Genomic DNA, 26,726 nt, shown 5'->3' with positions numbered 1-26,726 from the left:
GACCACCTTACCTGCCTCTTGAGAAGTCTGTATACAGGTCAAGAAACAACAGTTAGAACCAGACATGGAACAACAAACTGGTTCCAAGTTGGGAAAGGAGTATGTCAAGGCTATATATTGTCACCCTGCTTATTTAACTTCTATGCAGAGTACATCATGAGAAACACTGGGCTGGATGAAGCAGAAGCTGGAATGAAGATTGTCAGGAGGAATATCAATAACCTCAGATATGCAGATGACACCACCCTTATGGCAGAAAGAAAAGAGAAACTAAAGAGTCTCTTGATGAAAGTGAAAGAGGAGAGTGAAAAAGCTGGCTTAAAATTCAACATTCAAAAAACGAAGATCACAGCATCTGGTCCCACTTCATGGCAAACAGATGGGGAAACAACGGAAATAGTGACAGACTTTATTTTTGGGGGGGGCCCCAAAATTACTACAGATGGTGACTGCAGCCATGAAATTAAAGGACACTTGCTCCTTGAAGGAAATCTATGACCAACCTGCTGCTGCTGCTGCTGCTAAGTCGCTTCAGTCATGTCCGACTCTCAGCGACCCCATGGACTGCAGCCTACCAGGCTCCTCCGTCCATGGGATTTTCCAGGCAAGAGTACTGGAGTGGGGTGCCACTGCCTTCTCCAATGACCAACCTAGACAGCATATTAAAAAGCAGAGACCTTGCTTTGCCAACAAAGGTCTGTCTAGCCAAAGCTATGGTTTCTCCAGTAGTCATGTATGGATGTGAGATTTGGACCATAAAGAAAGCTGAGCACCAAAGAATTGATGCTTTTGAACTGTGGTGTTAGAGAAGACTTGAGAGTCCCATGAACAGCAAGGAGATCCAACCAGTCAATCCTCAAGGAAAGTAGTCCTGAATAATCATTGGAAGGACAGATGGTGAAGCTGAAATCCCAATACTTTGGCCACGTGATGTGAAAAACTGACTCATTTGAAAAGACCCTGATGCTGAGAAAGATTGAAGGTAGGAGGAAAAGGGGACAACAGAGGAGGAAATGGTTGGATGGCATCACCAACTCGATGGACATGAGTTTGAGCAAGCTCCAGGAGTTGATGATGGACAGGGAATCCTGGCGTGCTGCAGGTTGTGGGGTCGCAAAGAGTCGGACATGACTAAGCAACTGAACTGAAAATTTTTTTTAAACATTTTCTATTTCTAGGCTCACTTAGAACAAGTAGATATAAATGACCAGTTCACATATGCCTTCTCCACAAGGATTGTGGCTGTAATAAAACAGGCAGCCAAAGAGTGCACCATGAGAAGTCAAAGAGCCAACCTGAGGAATATAACTCTGAAATCAAAAAGTAAAAATAGTAGGTAATGACCCCCCCCCCAATAAAACCCACTGAAAAATGCACCAAGTTGTACTATGTAGACCATCAGGCTCCTCTGTCCATGGGATTTTCTAGGCAAGTATACTGGAGTGGGTTGCTGTGCCCTCCTTTGGGGGATCTTCCCAACCCAGGGTTGTCTACCTGCACTGACAGGTGGGTTCTTTACCATAGCAGCAACTGGGAACCCCTTTAGTTGCTCAATCGTGTTTGACTCTTTGTGACCAATGGACTATAGTCAGCTAGGCTCCCCTGTCCATGGGATACCCCACGCAAGAATACTGGAGTGGGTTGCCATTTCCTTCTCCAGGGATCTTCCCGACCCACGGACAGTACCCGTTGTCTCCTGCTTGACAGGCAGATTCTTTAGGAAAGGAAAAATGTCCTAAATCTGATAAATGAACAAGAAATAATTTATTCTGATTTTCTATTACAAGATTAAGAAATTTATTAGTTGCAGGCTAGATCTGGAAACATCTAAAATGTTAGTGCTTGAAGGGGCCATTAGAGTTAATATAATACTGTACTCTAATATTACAGGTTAAGCAAACTGAAGCTCAGAGATAGGCAGTAACTCACTCAAAACCATACTTTCTTAGAAGCTAATATTTTTTCATGTATAGGGTATAAGTACTGAATATAGGAGGTTTACTCAGAAGGTATTCACATTAATTTGGTCTAGTGAAAGCAGCGCATCCTAGACAACCACAGGTGCCTAGAAAGATGGAGAGACAGGTTATACTTTCCCAGAAATTCTAAGCTTATTTGCAAAGCTGCTATTCCACAGAATAGTGAGTTAAGAATGAATGTTTGTAGGTGTGGGGAAAAATAAGAGTTCATGGTCAAGTAAACTTTAGAAATGATGGGTTGAGCAAAGTCAGACTTCTTTCTGCCTAACCTGCTCAGAGCCTTTAAACATTCATGTTGACTGAGAATCACCAGGAGTAGAGTAGTATGTGCTGGGTTTCACAAATTTATTTGGTCCTAAACTTTTTTTTTAAGGTCATACTTGCTAGCAACTCCCTAAACAGTAATACTAAGGAGTATATTAAAAAATCTTTGCCTGTTATCTTCAAACCCAGAGATAAGAAAACTGAGCATTTTCCAATTACAATGTTACTATCCCTTTTCTATCAATCAGGGTTACAGCTATTGATAACCCACCCTTGCTCTGCATAATTCAATCAAATCTTACTGGAACAATGGCAGAATACAGAAATTGGATCACTCTAATCTAGAAAGTCACTACAAGGTTGAAATGTATTTGTTCAGAGTTCAGTTCAATTCAACATACATTTGTTCAGTCTCTACTATACACATGGTTCATAAATTGATCCTTCCAAACATCAATACCTCCTTTCTTCTCTTTCAAGGATTTCAATTCTAATAAGTAAGTGAATTTACCAGTTTCCCTTCTTGGTCCTGTCACGTATTGAGCTACCAAGCATTTTATTGCCATTTGCATCTAGGGAAGATGACCCCTAGGAAAGAAAAGTACAACAGAGAACCTACAGAATAAAAATTTTTGCTTTCAGACATATCAATTTTATTTTGAAGTGCTTTCAAACTTAGCAATTTTATTTCAATGTCACCTAAACATGCATCTGTATACTAATATCATAACTAAGTAAAACAAAACTTTTTTTTGGAATTCATCTATATTCATTTGATCTGAATGGGAAATTTTTCATTTACTAGTTAAGTAGCATTAAAATCACAATGCTTTATTTGCAGCCAAGTAAGTTAAAAGGTAGAATCCTCAATATATATAAATTCTCATTACCTCATGATAGTCATCAGTTCCTGAAAACACATTTGGCCCTTTGTTGACCCTTCCGCCACGGTCTTTGCGTTTGATTTTTTTCAGCAAACCTCGTCCACGAGCAACATTAAAATTTTTAACCCTCTGCTCAGTACCTACAAAAGTTAAAATGTACTCTAGATATTATAAATAAAACAGCACACCAACCTACTAATTTACAGAGAACAGCATATTTTAAATAGTCTACAATGTACAGTGCATTCTTTTTTCCCTGTAGATTCAATGAAAAAAACTAATTCCATCTTTACATTTTACTTTAAGGTACTCTTATTGTTTTGTTTCTCAAGTGATGTTAGCAACATAAGGAAGGCAAGGAACAAGGATATACATGGCTGGAGAAGTCAAATCTAGTTTTATCCTTCTCAATTCTCCTTAGAATACACAATTAAGGAGATTTTCTGTTTTTTAAGAGAATTAAATATTACATTCCTCTCTAAGGAAGACAATGAAGTATTAGTGATTAATTTGTAGCAAATTGTTTCTTTTGATAATTCTGGATATCACATATATTGCCAAGCAAAATTTATACTTGTCTTTTACTTTTGAAAAACTTGATGTGTAAAAGTATCTAAACAGATACTTAAATTATAAAAATTATATATTAGGGTAGTAAGTTACAATACAAAGTGATTTCTCGTTTTACCAAAGTCATATTGAACTACTAAGTTTTGCAATCATCTTAAATCTACAAAACAGCCAATAAATGCATGAAAAAAATATTTCACTTCATTAAAAGAAATTAAAAATTAACATAACAATTTTCACCTCAAAGAATAACGGTGGTAGGGATTTGGAGAACCTGGCATTTCTGCACACTGGCAGAAGTGTTATAAATTGCTATATCACCTGTTTGGATATCAGCTTGGTATATGGGTCAAAAATCTTCAAATGTGCCTATGCCTTTTGACTCAATTCCACATTTCAGCATTTATTATTAGGAAAAAAATGTTTGCCAAGATGAGATATGTATAAATATGCAGAATTTTTAAAAAATGGGTGCAACTTAAATCTCAAATAATTACTAACAAACAAATTCAGCAATTTAATAGATAAATTATGGTGCATCTGTTAGAATGTAGACATTAGAATAGACTCATTAACGTAAGAATGACAGAAATACAATTCACAGTTAAAGGGGGAAAAAACCGAGTTTTAACAGTGTATAGATTTTCGTTAAAAATAATTATCAAAAATTCTAGAAGAATGTTTGCCAAAAATATTAATAGTAATTGTCCCTGAGTGTAGAGATTCAAATTGTTTTTATCTTTGATCTTTGCTGCGTTATTGTTTTTTACACATAGAAAAAGTTTTCTGCATTTGACCATATAGTACTTTCATAATTCTGGGGGAAAAAATGAAATTCAGAATAAAACGCAATACTCAATTCATTAACAGAACGAAAAGAAGGAGTCTGAAGAGAAAAACCCCAGGTAGGAAGGGATGAACAAGGACTCCACATTCCCTTTATTCCCCAAGTGGAATGATTCCTGACACCACTATGTCTGGACTCCAGGAACAAACGCACTAATTACAATAGCACATGTATAGACAAATTACTTCCTCTTTAGTTCAACAAAGCCAGTTCACATTTTCCAAAGGAATTTTTCTAGGAAATCAAGAAAAAATAAAGCCATAAAAATAACTAAATTTACTCATAATGGATTCTTTTTTTCAGTGCTAATTAAAAGATAGTTATGTAGGGTTTGGGTTTCACCACTTCACCTCAGCCTCACCTTGCTCCAGTTTTCTTGAAGCAGACATGCTAACCAGACAATTTTTAAGGCTAATTTGACCCTTATGTGATCCATAATTTCTATGGAAACTTGCCCTGGTTTCCCCAGGGATGATGTACCTCAATATAACAGATGAATACGTTATCATTCCAGAAATTTCTTTAGGTTTTGTTCTTATTTCTGATTCAGAAAAATGTGTATAGTCCTTGGTTGGGTGGATGAAAACATACGCATGTATGCACTTCCATTTACCACATCACTCTGCTTGACTCCCCCCCACCCAAATTGTAGTTATTTTATATTGTTAAGTTAATCCATTATGTTCCCATTGTTCCCATTTTGGCTTGCAGTTGTAATTCTTTTATTTTTTGTATGGCTATTGATTGTGAAAACTGATCAACATCTTTTACTCTTGTGATTATGTAACTATTACTCACTTAATACCATTGTATCATGACTGGTCAAGAGAAAAATAATAGAACTCCATATCACTCAAACTAGGATCTAACAGAAAAACCTGTAATCACTTTTTAATTCCAGATGCATATCAGAGTTATCTTAAAGCTTTTTGAAAAATACAAATGCTCAGGTATTGCTTTTTTTCTCCAGAACTCCAGATAAGTTTCTAATGAGTAGTCATGTTTAAAAACAATGCTTTTGAACTGTGGTATTGGAGAAGACTCTTGAGATTCCCTTGGACTACAAGGAGATCCAACCAGTCAATCCTAAAGGAAGTCAGTCCTAAATGCTCATTGGAAGGACTGATGGTGAAGCTGAAACTCCAATATTTTGGCCACCTGATGCGAAGAACCAACTCATTGGAAAAGATCCTGATGCTGGGAAACATTGAAGGCAGGAGGAGATGGGGGCGACAGAGGATGAGATGGTTGGATGGCATCACCCACTCGATGGACACGAGTTTGAGTGGGCTCTGGGAGTCAATGATGGACAGGGAGGCCTGGCGTGCTGCAGTCCTTCTCTTTGGGGTCGCAAAGAGTTGGACACAACTGAGCGACTGAACTGACTAAACTGGACTATATGATAATCTTTTATTTTCATCTAGTTTGTTTCACTTTTTCTATTTCATATTCAGTGCTCCCATTTCATTTAGTTTATGTTTTCCAATTTCTTGATCTCTTTTTATTTTTTTGATGTTCTTTCTCAAGCCTTTATCAAGTATAGTAGAAAAGCTTTTGTATACATATGTATAAACATGTATAATACATATATTTTAGAAAAATTATGAATTTTTACCTAACAAAAAAGATTATGACATTTTGATTCCACTTCTTTGGCTCAGTATGAATAGAATGCTAGATTTCTAGCATTTATTTAGGTTTACTGTATAGCATAGGGAACTATATTCAGTATCTTGTATTATATGATGAAAAATAATTTCAAAAATAGTATCTGTGTGTTTGTATAACTGAATTATCTTGCTGTGTACTTGCAACATCCTGGTGGGCTTCCGTCTATGGGGTCACACAGAGTCAGACACGACTGAAGTGACTTAGCAGCAGCAGCAGCATACTTCAATAAAATACATATATTATTTAAAAAGTCTATAGTCTTGAGTATATTTAAACAGCAAAGATGATCACTACATTTTAAACTCTAATAAAAGAATAGCTTTCTAGGATTCTGTCTTTAGAGTGTCTAAAATATACAGTAACACAAGGTAACAGTTGAAAAGGGTCGGTAATTTTTTTTCAGTATACTGATACCATACAGAAGAGAGGGGAAAAGACATAACAGGAAAGTTGTTCTACATTTTTTTTTTAAATCTTATTCTTTTTTTTTTCCACTGTATTCTCCACATTATTATTATTTTTTTTTTACTTTACATTATTGTATTGGTTTTGCCATACATTGACATGAATCTACCCCAGTATATACATTTTATATACTTTAAAAGCATCAGGAAATCTATTAAATGAAAATTTTAAGATATCATGCAGACTGAAATATCTGTAGATGTTTGTCCTCAAGGTCTACAAAATAAAGAAAAACAAATTCAGGAACCACAGGAGTGAACTGACCATGACAAAGGGCTAAGAAATTTAAGTTCTCACTTCATAGCTCCCTGTTTAATAAAGTTTTCATAGTCAAAACCAGACAATTTCAAACTTACCTTGCTGAATTCCTTTCAATCTCTGTTTTTTCCCTGGTTCTTTAGAAAAAGACGATCCTAAAGAAGTATTCGAGGCTTCTTTAGCTTGCCTGTATTGTTTCAGCTGACTGGCGAAATCTTCCTCTGTTTCCTGGCTGTAGCTACCAAAGTTGTCATCACTGTAGGTACTGTACTCGTCATATTCTTTACTTTTAAACTTTCTGTTATGTGGACTCTTCTTTGATGCCGTGTAGCCTCCTGATATATGTCCATGCTAAGTGAAAATGAATAGCCATTGTCAGGATTTTTCAGTTACATATAGAGGAGTTGAGAGTAACACAGGACATCTTCCCCTACCCACCCCCCAACCCAGAAATCTGGGAGAAAGAAGGGGAAGAGAGTTGTTCTGTCTTGTGGTTAGAATTTATCTATGGAACTATTTAAAACTAAGTTTAAAAAGCTAAATGCTACTCTGATGTTATTAAACACTGTAATGTTCATAAAACCTTGCTGCTGAGTGTGTCTTGTTCACTTTGTTTTCCATGTCCATGTCTTACATTTCTCATGCTCCATACCTCAATATTTGTATCCACAAGAGTACTTTAAAATCCGTATCAATATACACGAATTCCTTCTCCAAAAACCCAAAGAGGTCTTTTTGAAAATGGAAAAAAATAGTAAAATAGCTTGGAGAAAGGGCAGAAAATATAGTCTCCGTAAGATTGAAAAATTCCCAAATGACATGTTTAAGCATATTATATTTAATAAAAAGTAAGTAAGGTGAAATTTGTAAAAAGAAAATGAGATTTAATAGGAAAAAAGAGATGTCCCTAATAATGAAAAACATCTAATGAATAAATTTCTCATTAGAAACTATTTATTGCATTTAATGGTGATGGATGCAGTGATTCATGGGGTCACAAAGAGTAGGACACGACTGAGCAACTGAACTGAACTGATCCATTATAAATTTTATTGCTTTTTACTAAAGTATATAAAAATAAAAAATACATTGTAGTCCTATAAGTTTATTTAGTGATAGGATTCACGTACTTCTCTATTCACTGAAATATTTTCATTACTTCTATCATATCTTGTCAATTTTTTTATAAGAAAGCAAGAAAAAAAATTGCACATAATTACAACTTGAGGATCTAGAAAAAGTCAGACCATGACTCATTTTCAGTTTAGTACATTTTAAATGTGATATAAAATACGACCCTGGCAGAATACCAACATGAGACTGTGTTTTTAATAAAATACAGAGAAATATTAAGTCCTTTCTAGTAATTATAAAATAGAGAAAAAGTATACAACTGAAGCAATCAAGAAAATCAATTAACAGATTTTGAATTTTGAAGACATTGTATTAGACTTCCAACATTCTTAAAGCAACGTTTTTAAAGTTTATCAACTGTTCTCAGTCTAGCCCTTCAGAAATTCAGAAGTGGATTTAGGATTATAGCCAAAAGGCAGTGTATCTTATATTTACATTTTTCAAAAAGCCACTATTAAAACAAAAAATAACTGCTTTGATTAAGCTGAAGATTAATTCATTGGTACTTACATTTCCTTTTATTAAAAATGTGATTATATTAATTTTTCAATGATATATTTCAATGCTTTATGACTAAAGATTACTGTTAACGGGCAACTATGAATTTTTCTCTAGAAACTAGATGCTTTCCATAAAAGCTTTTAAGCGTTAATGTTAATCCAGTTCTCTTGATTTTTCACAGCCTTTACAAAAATAATTTCCATAATTCCTACTTTTTCAAGCAGAATTACCCCTAAACTTTTAATTCATCCCTCCCTTGATTTCCCAACTGCAAATAACCTATCCCTCTAATGATGCAAATCTCCCATCTCAGGGCTCCTTCTGCAGTGACAGACTCTAATGTGCCTGCTGCAGTGATTAGTGTTTGCATCAGAGCACCACCCAAGCTCTCCTGGAAGTGCTAAATGGACTGAGGGGTTACAGAGCAGCCCCAGTTCTCTAGAAGAGCTCCTCGTGCTTCACAAGCTTATCATCTGGAATGAACAAAATGCACTCACCAGCAAGGATCTAGCAAGTATTTTTAAAAGCCCTTGAGCGACTGAACTGAACTGAACTGAAAGATAAAAGAAACAAACAAACAAAAAGACTATAAATTCTACCAAAAGATATAGTTTCTCCAATCACTTTGTTTATTGATTATTAGGCTATATACCTGCTAGAATGTCTACGGGGGCAGATTTGGTTTCTGTAATATAGGCTATCATTATAGCCTATATGAAATAAGAGTGCAGGAGACCCTGAACAAGGATGAAGAAAAAAGGAAAACATATTAAGTCCTTCAATTTCATAGTTAGATGCTAATACTATATTCTATTATTGCCTTTTAGAGTAAAAGTTTCATATAGTACCTACTGTTATCTCATTAAATGAGATTTTTAGGATATACTTTCTAATGTCAGTGAGTCAACCCTAAAGTTTATATGAAGGAAATGATCCTGAACTTTCTTTTCTAATGACAGATTAGGTAACTTAATTCAGATCAGCCCTTCTCCCAAAAAAATGCAGAAAAGGTAGACAAAATATTTTTTTTCAAACCACTGTAGACATCAGAGAGCTAACAAATTAGTGAAGGATTTCTGGATGATTATCATGGAATAGCTGAAAATCCCCAGAAGTGAGCAGTACTTGGAGCTGTTTTTGCTCTGAAAGCATTAGCCCATCATGAAAAATCACCTGACAGGTTCAACAATACTTTTGACTATCCTTTTAACCTTTGGGAACAAAAGGAGAAGTCCAGAGTCTGGAAAAAGTGGAAACCTTAGTAATCCCCAGCTGCAAAAACTCAGACAGTCTGGGGTTTTTAAGATATATGCACACTGACCTGAATACTCCTCAGTACTCACGAGAACGCCAGGATTTTTCCAGCACAAAGTAATATTTACATTGAAGTCTTGCTCATACAATGCAATATACTTAAGGAAGATATAAAGTATATCATGTTTTACTTTTTTTTTTCTGTTTAAAACACAACAAATAACGCTTGCACTTGAAAAGGTAGATGGCACAAAATTCATATATTGAAGCCCTAACCCTCAATACCTCAACATGTGAGAGTGTTTGGAGAAAGGAACTTTAAAGTGGTGATTAAGTCACAATGAAGATGTTAGGGTGAGTCCTGATCCAATTTGACTGCTCTCTGTCTAAGAGGAAATTTGAACACACAGAGGAACCAAGGATCCACGTGCACAGAGGGATGACCGTATGAGGACAAAGCAGCTAGTAGGCCTACAAGTCTACAAGACAAGGAGAAAAACCAAACAGATCCTTCCTTTGCGGCCCTCAGAGAAAACCAACACTGCCAGCACCTCAATCTTGGACTCAGATCTAGCCTCTGGACTGTGAGAAAAGTAAATTTCTGCTGTTTAAGCCACCAGTCTGTGGTATGTTGTTATGGCAGCCCTAGCAAACAAATGCATGATGTATTCTTTATGTTCAAAGATTTGAAATTTGTAGCATGTATTATACAATATTTTTTAAATATCAGATAGCAAAGAATGAAACTGAAAGCTTAATTTTTCTCTTTAAAAGGCAGTAATTCAAAAGATATCATTTCACACCCATCAAAAAGGCTCTTTGCGCTTTCCAGGCAGCTCAGTGGTAAAGAATCCACCTGCAATGCAGGAGATGCGGATTCAGTCTCTGGGTCAAGAAGGTCCCCTAGAGGAGGAAATGGCAACCTGCTCCAGTATTCCTGCCAGAAAAATCCCATGGACAGAGGAGCCTGGTGGGCTCTAGTTCATGGGGTTGCAAAGAGTCAGACACAACTTAACAACTGCACACATATGCACAAGAAGGCTCTTATCCAAAACAAACAAACAAAAAACAGAAAATAACAAGTTTGACAAGGATGTGAAGCAATTAGAAAAGTCTCAAGGATTGTTGGCGAAAATGTAAAATGGTGTAGCCTTTGTGGAAAACAGTTGGTAGTTCCTCAGAAAGTTAAAGCAGTCTCAAAGAGACGTCTATACACCCACATTCATAGAAACATTATTAACAATAGGCAAAAGGTGGAAGCAATCCAAATAACTGTCAATAGAGGAATAAATAAACAAAATGTGGTATATACCTATAATGGAATATTATCCAGCTTCGAAAAGGAAGGAAATTCTGATACATACTATACAACATAGATGGACCTTGAAAAAATTACGCTAAGTAAAAAAAGTCAGACACAAAAGGACAGTGTGTGAAGTGCCAAGAGCAGACAAATTCACAGAGATGGAAAGAATAGTGGTTACCAGGAGTGGAGAAGGGAGAAATAAGGCATTACTGTTTGGCAGATACTGCCTCTCTTTAGAATGATGAAAATGTTCTGGAAACGGACAGAAGTGATCGCTGCAAAACACAGTAAATACACTTAATGTCACTGAGTAATTGTTATTTTAAAATGGTGAAAATAGTGAGCTTTTCCAAAGAAGACAAACAAGTGGTCAACAGTCACATGAAAAGATGCTCAATATCACTATCACTCATCATCAGGGAAATGCAAATCAAAATCACAAGGATATATCACCTCACACCTGGCAGAATGGCCATCATCAAAACGATAAGAAATAACAGGTATTGGTGAAAATGTGGAGGAAAGGGAACACTTGTACACTGTTGGCAGGAATGTAAATTGGTACAGCCACTATAGAAAACAGTACGAAGGTTTCTCAAAATATTAAAAATTAGAACTATCATATGATCCAGCATTCCACTTCTGCATATTTTCCCAGAGAAAATAAAAACATTAATTTGAAAAGATATATGCACCCCTATGTTCACTGCTACATTATTTACAGTGGCCAAGATATGAAGATGACCTAAGTGTTCATTAATGGATGACTGGATAAAGACATGTAGCACAGATATGATGGAATATTACTAGACCATGAAAAAGAATGAAACCCTGCCATGTGCAACAGCATGGATGGACCCACAGGGCATCATGCTAAGTGAAATGAGCCAGACAGAGAAAGACAAATGCCATGTTATTTCTCTTATATGTGGAATCTAAAAACCAAACAAATGAGCAAACAACAAAAGAGAAACAGATTCACAGATACAGAGAATGAACAGGTGGTTGCCAGAGGGGAATGCAGATAAAAGAAATAGGTCAGGGAGATTAAGAGGTACAGCCTTCCAGTTGTAAAATAAGTGAGTCCCAGGGATGAAATGTACAGCACAGGGAAAACATAATAATGTAGTATCTCTGTAGGTGGCAGCAGAGATGACTAGATAAAGACATATAGCACACATACAATGGAATATTACTCGACCATGAAGAAGACTGAAACCCTGCCATGTGCAACAGCATGGATGGACCCACAGGGCATCATGCTAAGTGAAATGAGTGAAAGTCTGATAACCAGACTTGTGATGGTATCATTGTGTAATGTACAGAAATAATGAATGCTGTTACTATAATACATTGTGTACCTGGAACTAACATAGTGTTGCAGGTCAATTCTACTTCAATTTTTAGAGAAAGAAAAACAGTTAAAACTGTAAATTTTATGCTATGTATATTTTATGACAATAAAAATAAAGAAATACCTGAGAAAATGGAATGTCATAATCTCTGTAGAAACCAGATCTTTTTCTGTGGGAAGTTTCTGTATGTTCCACCTCTGAATCAAGGCTATAGTCTGAACTATCATCACTGGATGGAGAATTATGCTAAAAGAAGGAAAAACCAAAACTGTTACATTTACAAAAGGAAGAAAATTTAACTAGTAACTGAATAAGCTTGTTTCAACCAGAGGGGCCAACCGATAGATTATATTATCCTAGTAGGTTCTGAAGTATTAACTGAAAAATTCTTGCTCCAAAGACCACCTCCACTCCAGCTTCTCTATAATTTTCTGAAGAAAAGTACATATTCCTCTTTTCTCAGAGATTTTATGGCAGCATTTTCTCCATCATCCCTTTGGCCCAAGGACTTCAAACAGAAAATATGCTCTAAAGGTATCTTAAATTTAAGTTAATCTTAAAGGAAATAAAATTGGTTCCTCATCACCAAAAAGGTCCTAGAACATGAACTGAGTATGAATTATTATTTTTTTAACCTAAAACGGCTTTAGAGTTTTTAATCTATTTTATAAGTACCCTAAATCTAAAAGATACCAAAACATTCCAAATTATAAATATAAAATAAATCCAATCTACAAAATTGAACAAAGATGAAATGCAAACCACAAGTAATTGATAGTGATTGACAAATATCATGAATAAGTTTTTTCAAGCATGAATGTAATTTCATTCGTTCAGATCACCAAATCTCCTCCATCTAGTCAAAATAATTACCTTCCCAGGTTGAGCATCCTCTTTAAAAATATTTTTTAAGCTCTTCAACAAAGACACTGGCTCCGTATTTTATCATCCTCACATTTCCAGCATCAAGGTCTAGAACAAACTCAGTAAAAATGTGCCAAACTAAATTGAGCTCTTGATACTTTGACAGAAGGATCTGTTTTCCTCTATTCCATTCTTAAATCCTCACTTAAGATGACTGTTTTCCTCTACATTGTTCTTAAATGTTCTGGGGTTTAGTTTTGTGGTGCTGTTCTGTTTCTGTTGATAGGTGATATGAAGATCTTTTTATAATTATGCTATGAAACACTTCAAGCTTAAGTATCTAATCTTTTTGGTTAGGATTTGAAATAAATATTATCAATTTAAAAGCCAAATTTGCTGTGTTACTAGCAGAAGTCAGCTCTGGCTCAAGAGAACACTTCTCATTTGAAGAATACTAAGAAGACTCGCCTAAGGAGAAGTTCAAACAAGGGTCTTGCTTCAGGAAGAGCCATCAGAGAAGAGAAGATTCTGCTGAAAGAAGAAGATTCTTCTGGCTATCCCCCCCAAAATGAGTCTAGAATACAGATTTAAGAAGTCATTAGGCAGGCTATTATAAAAAAAAAAACAAAATACTATGTGGCTCATATATAGTAATAAGTAAGAGTAATTATTAACCTGAAATTAGCAACTGGACTACATTTAAAATAGCTATAAATAGAAGAAAGTAATTAAAATTATTACATTTTTAAGTGAAAAGGATAGTATACTTTTTATTTCAGAATTTTTGTGTTTCTTTTTTTGGGGCATCGTTTAAGTATCTGTTTAGTGTTTGAAAGTGTTCCTTTAATTTTGTTATTTTACTTAAAATACACTGGTGGATTTCAGTCTACTTGGTTGCTAAGCACTAAAGTTCAAGTCTAAATGATTATGTTTTCTGTGGTACTCTTTAACAGCATGACACCACATCGTGGTGTGTAAAGAGGGCAAAAGACGGATAGTCGTCAGCTAATTAACAGGACGGCCACTTAGTGAACCCTTCAAATATTCAGTGACTTCCCTGAACATGGCAGCCTTTTCACACCTTTTGCTTTTGTATTCTTTGTGTCTCTTTGGTCAACCAACTAATTCCTACCTGTCCTTCAAAATCTACCACAAATGAGGAAAATAGTTTTCTGTTTCAGTGTCTATTTTTCCATGTACCAGTATCACACTGCTTTAATGACAGAGGTGTTAATGTGCTTTAATATGTTAGGGTCACCCCATATATTCCTCCTTTGGGGGTTTTCCTATCTATTCTTGGATGGCAGTTTTAAAATTAAAGTCCACAAATTATTACTCCTGTCCTCAAGAGGTAAAGATTAATTCTTCTCCCCTTGAGTGAGGCCTAAACTCAGAAGCTTGTTTCTAGTAAGCAGAACTTGTCCAAACTGCTTAGGTTAAGAAGACTGTAGCTGTCTTCGTGGGTGCTCTCGCTTGCTCTCTCACTGTTGGCTCACTTGCTTTGGAGGAAGTGAGACAAACCATGAGGATGCTGCTGTGACATGTAAAGAGGCTCACATGGTGAGGAGCTGAGGCTGCCAAGAGCCTCACGACTGAACTTGGAAGAGGAAATGACTGCAACCTCACAAGAAGTGCTGAGCCAGAATCACCAAGTTAAGCCATACCCACGTTTCTGACCCACAGAAACAGAGAAGCAAACTTTCGCTGCTTTAAGCTTCTAACTTTGGAGTAGCAATCTGTGCAGCAATAGTTACTTAATACAGATTCTGGAAATGTGGTGCTGCCAGTACAAACATCTAAAAGGCAGAACTGGTTTTAGAATCACGCAAGGAATAGATACTGGAATGACCTTAAAGGAGCACCAGTGAAAGCCTAGATCACCCTTAATGATCATTAGTAAAATTTTGAACTTTGGGGTTACTTAAAGGAAAGAGAGATATCTTTTTAAAAGTGGAGGGTTTCCCTGGTGGCACAGTGGTTTGATTCCTGGTCTGGGAAGATTCCATACGCTATAGGGCAACTAAACCGGAGTGGTACGAGGACTAAGCCTGTGCTCTAGAGCCCGGGGCCATGCCTACTGAGACCACACACTCTGAAGCCTGTGCTCTGCAAGAGAAGCCACTGCAATGAGAAGCCCGTGCACTGCAGCCCCAGCCACCACTTGCCGGAACGACAGAAAGCCCATGCAGCCACAGACCCAGCACAGTCAAAAGTAAATAAAGGAGTGGCGAAAGGCGATCTCCCCATTCTATAGTGGCAGAAACCCAGCAACACTGTTACATTCAGTAAAATGGAAAGTAGGAAATAAACCTAATGAACTAGTTAAGATTTTCAAGCAAAATGTTGAAAGTACCTCTCTATGAGGGAAGATAGATAACTTAAAGGAAGAACTGTTAAAAAGGAACCAGGCCATGATGGTTTTAAAAGTTCTTAGCTTCAAAATATCTAACTTTGTTTTTGCATCTCCTTTTTCTTGACTAGTTTGGCCAATAATTGATATATCTTGTTGATCTTTTTTTATAAAACTGACTTTACATTTTAATTTGTTAAATTCTGCTTGTAACTTTAAGTTCTTCCTTTTTGTTTCTCTGTTTTCTATATTTTAATACCATAATAATTTTTCTTCTGATAATTTTTTAGTTATCCTTCATATGTCAACGTTTTATCATTATATTCCTGAAATTCTGCAGTTTTAATCTGTGTTCAAAGGCATTTCTGGTTTCTGACTTTGTTATTAATGTCTTATTTTATTGCATTGTGGTTTGAGATTGCTCTTTATATTATTTCTACTCTACTGAATTAACTGGAGTTTGTTGCCTATGACATGGTCTGTTTTTGTGAGTATTCCAAGTATACTTGAGAGGAAGATATATTCTCAGGATTCAGAGCTTAATATATATTTATAATATTTCTTTAATATCCTTATCGACTCTTCATCCATTTGACTGCTGTCTTTGGGATAAGAGAGGTTACTAGTGTATCTCCTGTTATTACTATTCCTATTTCTTCTCAGAGTTCCTATAGTTCCACCATATGAAAACTGATATTTAAGGGAATATAAAATGTTAACAACATAGCTTCATTGTGAATTATAATCCTTAACATGATAAAATGCCCTTCTTTGTTTCTTTCAATGCCTTTTTAAAAAACATTTGTTTTTAGCTGGAGAATAACTGCTTTACAATATTGTGTTCTCTTCTCCCATACAACATGAATCAACGGTAAGTATACATATGTCTCCTCCCTCTTGAATTCCCTCCCCTACCCACCTCAACACGGCACTCTGTTCAATACCTTTTTGACCTAAATTTGACTCTTCTTTTGCCACACCGCTACAGTAGGCAGGATCTTAGTTTTCAGGCCAGGGATCAAACCCATGATCCCTGTATTGGAAGCATGGAATCTTAACCACTGGACTGCCAGGAAAGTTCCTTGACTTTTTCATATATCAACACTATGACTTCTGCCTTCTCTTTCTTTGCATTTGCCTGGTATTTCTTCATCCATTTTTTAAAATCTTTCTCTTTTACATAGCTTAGAAATAGATTTTGCATTGTTGGGGAGTGTATCTTTTGGTATTAGGAAGATTATATTTTTGTTTCAGTTACTTCTTTCAGACTGCCTTTTTCCAATAACTTGAGTCCCTGTCCCTTCTTCGCATATTATTTGTTTACTAGAAGAACTAATGTTGAAATTAGGCAGTAACCTCTTCTTCTCTTTCCTCTCTTTCATTCTCAGGATAATAATTTGAGGTATATTTTAAAATTCTCAGTTAATAACTATAAAGCTACCAATAAGGTTATCTTGCTTACCATATATTCTTCTGCTTTTCCTGACACCTTCGATAGATGTAATGTTTCGATACATAATATTCTGCCCTGCTTATGTTCATTATTTATTTTTAGTTTTATAGACAAATATGCAGTGTATATAGATCACTCTTGCTTTATCAGTCAGTCATTTTGGATATCTGAACTTGTTCTCTAGTAGATTTTATGAGAAAGCTTATGACACTATTTCCTGATTTCTATTACATACAGTTTTTCTGAGGACATTATATTTGAAATTTGTTATGTACCTGGATATAAAATGCTTGGCTCACATTTTATTCAAATATGTTACTCCATGATCTTCTGGCACAAAATAGTGACATCAAAAAATTTTTTTATAAATCTGATTTTTCCTTTCTTAATAAATGACTTGGTCTTTTTACCTAAATGATCAAAGGATCCCCCTGCAAATTCTACTGATACTGTCTGATCATAGTTTGTATTATTTTTGTAATTTTTAAAAATCATTTTGAAATATTAGATTAAGTCTTTTGTGCTTTGTGGGCACTCTTTCTTTTCTGGAAGGATGTTATTCCCTCCATTTTCCTTTTTTTTAAAAATAACAGCAACTTATATGGAATGTGATCATGGTCCAATCTTGTTGCTCATGTAGCAAAGGAAGAATGGACCAGGAAAACTGCCCCAGCTTCACTCTCATGTTGTTAGCATGAAGCATGAAAAAATATGGCTGCGTGTGTTCTGAGATAAGCCACCCCTGCTCTCTAACCCGTTTTACTTTCCTTAGCCCTATTATTCTTGTCCTCTCAATCTAGATTCTACTCCCAGCAGCTATCTCTTCAGGGTGGGACTCTGTTCTAGAAGAAATTTAGCTGATCAGCATTAAGAGCTCATCAGACCCAGACCATTCCAGCACCATCCAATTTTACCTGGTCGCCTTATACTCACACATAAAGTGGAGCCTAGTACAGTCCCCTCTCAGTTTCCACTGAGGTTTCTCAGTTTGGCCAACAAGCTCTCCACATTCACTGGGGACTCTCATTTGAGATAAATACCTGTTGGTAATCTGTTTTCTGCAAGTTTCTTTAACTTTTCTCTGCTTCATTTCACACAGCTGCTGATCCTACTCTAGTCTTGAGTCTGTGGTTTAGCCTTATCCTTTTGTATTTTTGAGGTCTGTGGAGGTAACTTGTTGCTTCATTTTTCAGTAGATGTTGCCAATGCATTTTTGGTTTTGCCATCCTAACTGCTCTGTTTTTATGGGGGAAATTCAGGGAGTTTAAAAAAATTGCCCCACGACTACTGCCAACTTTAGTTCTCTGTCAATGTAAGTTCTCTCCGCTCAACCCTAATCCGCATCATTCTGTATCCAGCACTCAACTATTCTCTTGATAGCATTTGGCTTTCAATTGTTTCATGCCTCTCTCCTCGTTTCAGTGTAATCTCTGTAAGAGCAGAGACTGTTTCATTCATTACTGTAACCCCCAGCATACAGCACAGAGATTTCCACAACAAGCATGTAGTAATACTTATGAATGAATAAATAAACGAATGGGCAAACAAGGCCAATCTACATCTGTGGAGAATGAAATTTTCTTTCCTTAAGCTTTCAGTATTCTTGCACACAATCTTCTATCAATTTAAAAGGTTTATTCTAATTTGTATTAAAACTGACCTTGATTATTTTGAAATCTTTAAGATATTTCATATAATCTTTATATTAAGAAAATCTATTAAGCATATAAATCAAAAGATCTAATCCATATATTTTATAAGAAAATAGGCAATGATTTATACTTTCTAATTTTCAGTGTAGTGTTTTACATTCCATAAAAATTTACCAAAGAAACAAAAAATAGACTCTAACTAGCCTTATGCTTCTCACGCTTTCTCCTTTTGGACTTTTTCTTCTCTTTTTCTTTCTTGTGCTTTTTCCTTGATTTTCGGTAGGCTTTCTCATTTTTCTGCTTTTCATCCTCTTTTGCTTCCTGCTCCTGTGTTTCTTCAAATCCTGCATCATCTATTTCACCATCTTCTAATTCACCATCTTCTCTGTAAAAGGCAATGAAAATGTCAATTTTCAAATGTCAACTCTGAAGGGAATATTATAGAAACATTTCCAAAAGAAAAGAAAAATGAGTCAAGATTTTAAGTTATACTCAGTAAGATTAGGGATTGGCCAATTTTCTATAAAGTGTTAGATAGTAAATATTTTAAATTTGCGGGCCACATATAGTTTCTGTTGCAAATCCTTCTTTTTTAAAAACACCCTTCATGAATGTAAGCAGCAATTTCAGCAGCTATAGTTTGCCAAACTTTGATTTAGATTAAAAGCATTGACTCTCAACAAACAAATGAATGAGTGCTTAATGCAATACTGTCCAAAAGTAACACTGCAATAATTATTAGATTGCTGTAAAAGCAATTGCAGTGTTGCATTGTTGAAATTTGCCATTTGATACTGGAATACATTCTTAAGTAAATGTGACTATGTCATACATAATTTTAATGTCCTTTTCTCACTTTATGTTTCTTTGCTAATGACTTATTGCTGCTTATTTTATATTTATTTCAGACTATGGAAATTAGATAGACAAAAAGCAAATTTGAGTGATTTTCTTATTCTAGTTCAAAATGGGTCATAAAGCAGCGGAGACAACTCGCAACATCAACAATGCATTTGAACCATGAACTGCTAATGAATGTACATGAAGTGGTGGTTCAAGAAGTTTTGCAAAGACGAGACCCTCAAAGATGAACAGCATGGCCATCGGAAGTTGACAATGACCAACTGAGAGCAATCATCGAAGCCGATTCTCTTATAACTAATTCAGAACTTGCTGAAGAACTCAACATAGACCATTGTATGGTCGTTTGGCATTTGAAGTAAGTTGGAAAAGTGAAAAAGCTTGATAAGTGGGTGACTCAAATAAAAAAAATATCATTTTGAAGTATCATCTTCTCTTATTGCATGCAACAACAAACCATTTAAGTGTATTTTATATTACAAATGGCAACCAGTTTCATGGCTGGACCAAGAAGAAACTCCAAAGCATTTCCCAAAGCCAAACTTGCACTCCAAAAAATGTGATGGTCACTGGTGGTCCACTACAGCTTTCTGAATCAGGGCAAAACCATTATATCTGAGAAGTATGCTCAGCAAATCGATGAGATGCACTGAAAACTGCAATACCTGCAGATGGCCTTGGTCAACAGAATGGGCCCAACGCTTCTCAGTGACAATGCCCAACCTGACTGCATGTCACACAACCAGCACTTCTAAAGTTAAATGAATTGGGCTATGAAGTTCTGCCTCATCTGCCATATTCACCTGACCTCTCACCAACTGACTACCACTTCTTCAAGCACCTAGACAACTTTTTGCAGAGAAAACACCCACAACCAGCAGGATACAGAAAATGCTTTCCAAGAGTTCATCGAATGCTGAAGCATGGATTTCTATGATAAAGGAATAAACAAACTCATTTCTCATTGGCAGAAACGTGTTGACTGTAATGGTTCCCTTTTTAATAAAGATGTGTTGAGTCTACTTATAATGATTTAAAATTCACAGTCCGAAACTGCAATCACATTTGCACCAACCAAATACCATCTACTAAGCTACCATAAAAAAGAAAAGAAGGAAGGACAGAAGGGAGAAATTAAAATACTTTAGGAAGCAAACATTCTAACTACTGGAAGGAATTTTTAATTTATTGGCCCACAGACAGCTATGTATATTAGTTCTCATCATAAGAGTGAACTTTAATAAGAAAACAAATTTTAATAGTAGATAAGTAATAAAACCTGAACCACAAAACCAGAATAAATACAACTTGAATCTGTATAAAAAATATTCACAGCAAAAGCAAAAATCTACAAATTTTTATATTATGACGTTTTTATAGTTATAGAAGCCCAAACGTTCAATAACAACATTTTAAAATGCAAACTAATCACCTGATCTACATAGAAGACGTGTATGTGCTTACTCGCTCAGTCATGTCTGACTCTGCAGCCTCAGGGACTGTAGCCTGCCAGGCTCCTCTGTCCATGGAATTCTCCAGGCAAGAATACTGGAGATTGCCATTTCCTTCTCCAGGGCATCTTCCTAACCTAGGTACCAAACTCACCTGTCTGTGGCTCCTCCTTGCAGGCAGATTCTTTACTGCTGAGACACCGGGAAGCCCTCCATCTTAAGTACTCCCCTAACAATTCTCAGTTGTTTATATCTGCACTCTATATATTATATTTGAATGACTCACTTATTGTTTGGTGAAAGCAGAGTATGTGACTGTGTCTTTCATAGCTGTATCTCTAGGTTCTGGCACGGTGCCCTGCTGTTTCCTCAATGACTGAATGGAAAATATCCATAACCCTTGCCATTTGAGAACAGGCACACAGTATCACCCTAAGATGACTGCGAAGTCAGTGTTATTCTTCCCCAGTTTCTATCATAAAATCAGAGGCATATGTCTAATTTAGGTTGATGTGAAAATGTCATGTGAGACAAGTTCAGCATACTGGCTATTTTAATTTTAAAAGTTTTAAGCTTTTATAATACTATAATATCTTACAACATAAGAAAAATGAGTGCATATATTCATGAAAGGACAAGTATAAGAAAGTTTTTAACAGTTTTAGTCATAATGGTAGAAAATTGTAAACCCAAATCTCCATGACCAAGTGAATGGATTAATAGTGCTTTATTTATATAAAGAAAAGAAAGCAAAGAAAAATTAACTATTTTACCACTAAACACAATATGATGAATCTTGCAGGCATAAGCAAAAGAAGCTAGACATAAGAGACTATTGTGTGATTTCATTCATATGCGCTTTGAGAACAGGCAAAACTAATCTATGGTGATGTAAGTTAGAATAGTAATTACCTCTTGGAGGTTTATAACTAACAAAAAAAGACTACTAAGGAGCTGTATAGTATGTTAAAATATTCTCTATAGATGGGTACAGTGATTACTACATACACACATGTAAAAATTCATCAAGTCTGAAAAATTCATTTAAGAACTGTATTTTACTGTCTGTATGTAAAATTCTAAATGCAAATAATAAAACCTAGAGGTGTGCATCCTTTCCTTTACCACCAGTCTCGACCAGCTTAAGCTCCTTAAAGCATGAGACCTTTTATATCTTAAAACCACTCATTCATATTTAGAATTGTGACTAGAGATATTGAAAATATTGAAGAAAGTAGGGAAAACCACTAGACCATTCAGGTATGACCTAAATCAAATCCCTTATGATTATACAGTGGAAGTGAAAAATAGTTTCAAGGAATTAGATCTGATAGGGTACCTGAAGAACTATGGACAGAGGTTAGTGACATTGTACAGGAGGCAGTGATCAAGACCATCCCCAAGAAAAAGAAATGCAAAAAGGCAAAATGGTTGTCTGAGGAGGCCTTACAAATACCTGAGAAAAGAAGAGAAGCTAAAGGCAAAGGAGAAAAGGAGAGATAATACCCATCTAAATGCAGAGTTCCAAAGAATAGCAAGGAGAGGTAAGAAGGCCTTCCTCAGTCATCAATGCAAAGAAATAGAGGAAAACAATGGAATGGGAAAGACTAGAGATCTCTTCAAGAAAATTAGAGATACCAAGGGAACATTTCATGCAAAGATGGGTACAGTAAAGGTCAGAAACAGTATGGACCTAACAGAAGCGTAAGATATGAAGAAGAGGTGGCAAGAATATACAGAAGAATTGTACAGAAAAGGATCTTCACGACCCAGATAACCATGATGGTGTGATCACTCACCTAGAGCCAGACATCCTGGAGTGCGACGTCAAGTGGGTCTTAGGAAGTAACACTACGAACAAAGCTAGTGGAGGTGATGGAATTCCAGTTGAGCTATTTCAAATCCTAAAAGATGATTATATGAAAGTGCTGCACTCAATATGCCAGCAAATTTGGAAAACTCAACAGTGGCCACAGGACTGGAAAGGTCAGTTTTCATTCCAATCCCAAAGAAGGGCAATATCAAAAATGTTCAGACTACCGCACAATTACACTCATCTCATATGCTAGCAAAGTAATGCACAAAATTCTTCAAGCCAGGCTTCAGCAGTACGTGAACCATGAACTTCCGATGTTCAAGCTGGAATTAGAAAAGGCAAAGGAACCAGAGATCAAATTGCCAACATCCGCTGGATCACTGAAAAAGCTAGAAAGTTCCAGAAAAACATCTACTTCTGCTTTATTGACTACGCCAAAGCCTTTGACTGTGTGGGTCACACCGAACTGTGGAAAATTCTGAAAGAGATGGGAATACCAGACCACCTGACCCACCTCCTGAGAAACCTGTATGCAGGAAGCAACAGTTAGAAATAGACATGGAACAGACTGGTTCCAAATTGGGAAAGGAGTACGTCAAGGCTATATATATTGTCACCCTGTTTATTTAATTTATATGCAGAGTACATCAAGAGAAATGCTGGACTGGATGAAGCACAAGCTGGAATCAAGATTGCTGGGAGAAATATGAGTAACCTCAGATATGCAGATGACACCACTCTGATGGCAGAAAGGGAAGAAGAACTAAAGAGCCTCTTGATTAAAGTGAAAGAGAGAGTAAAAAAGTTTGCTTAAAACTTAACATTCAGAAAACTAAGATCATGGCACCTGATCCCATCACTTCACAGCAAAGAGATTGGGAAACAGTGCAAACAGTGACAGACTATTTTGGGGGGCTCCAAAATCACTGCAGATGGTGACTGCAGACATGAAATTAAAAGATGCTTGCTCCTTGGAAGAAAAGTTATGACCAACCTAGATAACATATTAAAAAGCAGAGAAATTACTTTGCCAACAAAGGTCCATCTAGTCAAAGCTGTGGTTTTTCGAGTAGTCATGTATGGATGTGAGAGTTGGACTATAAAGAAAGCTGAGCACCAAAGAATTGATGCTTTTGAACTGTGGTGTTGGAGAAGACTCTTGAAAGTCCCTTGGACAGCAAGGAGATCCAACCAGTCCATCCTAAAGGAAATCAATCCTGAATATTCACTGGAAGGACTGATGTTGAAGCTGAAACGCCAATCTTTTGGCCACCTGATGTGAAGAAGTGACTCATCTGAAAAGACCCTGATGCTGGGGAAGATTGAAGGCGGAAGGAGAAGGGGATGACAGAGGATGAGATGGTTGGATGGCATCACCAACTCAATGGACATGAGTTTGAATGAACTCCAGGAGCTGGTGATGGACAACGAGGCCTGGTGTGCTGCGGTTCATGGGTCACGAAGAGTCGGACACAACCGAACTACTGAACTGAACTGAAAGGCTCCTGAAACTAAGCAGACACACACAAAGGATGCTGTTACAAGCTACAGATTAGAAACTGAATCTTCTGGAAGAAACACAAAAGCCTCAATAAAAGAGTATACAAGTTCTCTGGAGGGATGATATTACAAAGATATTACTCATGAACACAGCTTCTTGGGATAAGCTGTTCACAACAAAAAAGACATTTTTCAGAGTAGACAACGTGACAGAAGTAGACTGCTTATCCTAAAACCAAGAGAACACAAATTCTAGATGCTTGAAAACTATTGCCTGTAGCACTTTTCCTGCTTTGTTCTAAATCATTCTGTCACTTCCTTCCTCACCGTGGATGATAATGCTGGAAACTGCTCTGCACCAGCACCCCCCTCGCAACCGTACATGTCTCCACACAGGCCGCACAGGCAAGGCTTAATCACAGGCTGATGTAAGCCTCAGCAGATGCCCTGTGATCCTCCCAATTATGAAAAGAAAAGTGCTGCTGCAAGACTATTTCTCACCTGCATCCTTATTTGGAGGGAGGCTGCTGTAAGGCAATTTCTCATCTGCCTTCCCTGGTTTCAGTGAGGGCTTAGATTTTCCACCTTGCCCACCTCTTACCATATAGCTGTAGACTAAGAAACTGCAGAGTTGCACTAGAGAAACTGCTCCTCAGTGACACAGTGTCCTGTCACCCACCTTGCCCATGCTTCTCTGTCCTCTTTGGTCTCAGTGTTACCCTGTCAGACAAGGGAGGTGAGGAGCTGACCCTGTGCTGATCGGGCATGTGTTGTCTGCATATGAAATATGCTGTGTGAATCTTACTTGCTGAAGCTATAGCAGGTGTCACAGAAAGCTTGCTTGAGTCTGGGATTTGCCTGTGCCTCCTCTGTTTCCTTCAACCTGTATAGCTTACATATGATCCTCTAATGATTAAGCTTTATCCTAAATCCCTACCTTAACCTCCAAAACTAGGTATTTTCCCTTAGAGAAAATACTGGTTGGCTATACTGGTGTCATGAAAGAGCTCCCTGACCTGAGTTTTTGTGACTCTTTTTGTTTGTTTATAAATGGTTAAGGTCCCAAACTGGACCGTGAACATTTAAAAAATGTTTTAAACATTTAAAAAACTAGATGGTTTATCTTATATGTTCCAGAAAAAGTTTCTCCTTACAAATTCAGTTCAGTTCAGTCGCTCAGTCGTGTCTGACTCTCTGCGACCCCATGAATCACAGCACGCCAGGCCTCCCTGTCCATCACCAACTCCCGGAGTTCACTCAAACTCATGTCCACAGAGTCGGTGATGCCATCCAGCCATCTCATTCTCTGTCGTCCCCTTCTCCTCCCGCCCCCAACCTTTCCCAGCATCAGAGTCTTTTCCAGTGAGTCAACTCATCGCATGAGGTGGCCAAAGTATTGCAGTTTCAGCTTTAGCATCAGTCCTTCCAATGAACACCCAGGATTGATCTCCTCTAGAATGGACTGGTTGGATCTCCTTGCAGTCCAAGGGACTCTCAGGAGTCTTCTCCAACATCACAGTTCAAAAGCATCAATTCTTCGGCGATCAGCTTTCTTCACAGTCCAACACTCATATCCATACATGACCACGGGAAAAACCATAGCCTTGACTAGACGGACCTTGGTTGGCAAAGTAATGTCTCTGCTTTTTAATATACTATCAAGGTTGGTCATAACTTTCCTTCCAAGGAGGAAGCGTCTTTTAGTTTCATGGCTGCAATCAGCATCTGCAGTGATTTTGGAGCCCAAAAAAATAAAGTCTGACACTGTTTCCACTGTTTTTCCATCTATTTCCCATGAAGTGATGGGACCAGATGCCATGATCTTTGTTTTCTGAATGTTGAGCTTCAAGCCAACCTTTTCACTCTCCTCTTTCACTTTCATCAAGAGGCTTTTTAGTTCCTCTTCACTTTCTGCCATAAAGGTAGTGTCATCTGCATATCTGAGGTTATTGATATTTCTCCCAGCAGTCTTGATTTCAGCTTGTGCTTCTTCCAGCCCAACGTTCCTCATGATGTACTCTGCATAGAAGTTAAATAAGCAAGGTGACAATATACAGCCTTGACGTACTCCTTTTCCTATTTGGAACCAGTCTGTTGTTCCATGTCCAGTTCTGACTGTTGCTTCCTGACCTGCATACAGGTTTCTCAAGAGGCAGGTCAGGTGGTCTGGTATTCCCATCTCTTTCAGAATGTTCCACAGTTTATTGTGATCCACACAGTCAAAGGCTTTGGCATAGTCAATGAAGCAGAAATAGATGTTTTTCTGGAACTCTCTTGCTTTTTCCATGATC

At 36.9% G+C, this 26,726-nt stretch overlaps 1 protein-coding gene across 2 annotated transcripts in view; it reads right to left on the bottom strand.

The window, feature by feature from the left end:
• The window catches only part of ZC3H6 (zinc finger CCCH-type containing 6), a 74,503-nt gene that overhangs the window by 21,202 nt on the left and 26,575 nt on the right, over positions 1-26,726 (bottom strand). For both annotated transcript variants that reach the window (XM_055399010.2, XM_055399014.2), the window contains exons 2-5: positions 19,012-19,192; positions 12,612-12,734; positions 7,037-7,289; positions 3,134-3,267 (exon numbers count right to left, since the gene is read on the bottom strand). In XM_055399010.2, the coding sequence (XP_055254985.1) occupies positions 3,134-3,267; positions 7,037-7,289; positions 12,612-12,734; positions 19,012-19,192 (691 nt within the window). The remainder of the gene's footprint in view (positions 1-3,133; positions 3,268-7,036; positions 7,290-12,611; positions 12,735-19,011; positions 19,193-26,726) is intronic.

This window comes from Moschus berezovskii, chromosome 11, assembly GCF_049115385.1.
Source record: "Moschus berezovskii isolate FMDL1 chromosome 11, NW_MosBer_1.0, whole genome shotgun sequence".
Lineage (NCBI taxonomy): Eukaryota > Metazoa > Chordata > Mammalia > Artiodactyla > Moschidae > Moschus > Moschus berezovskii.
The sequence above is the reverse complement of the archived record's forward strand: the minus strand, read 5'-3'. Positions and strand labels throughout refer to the sequence as shown.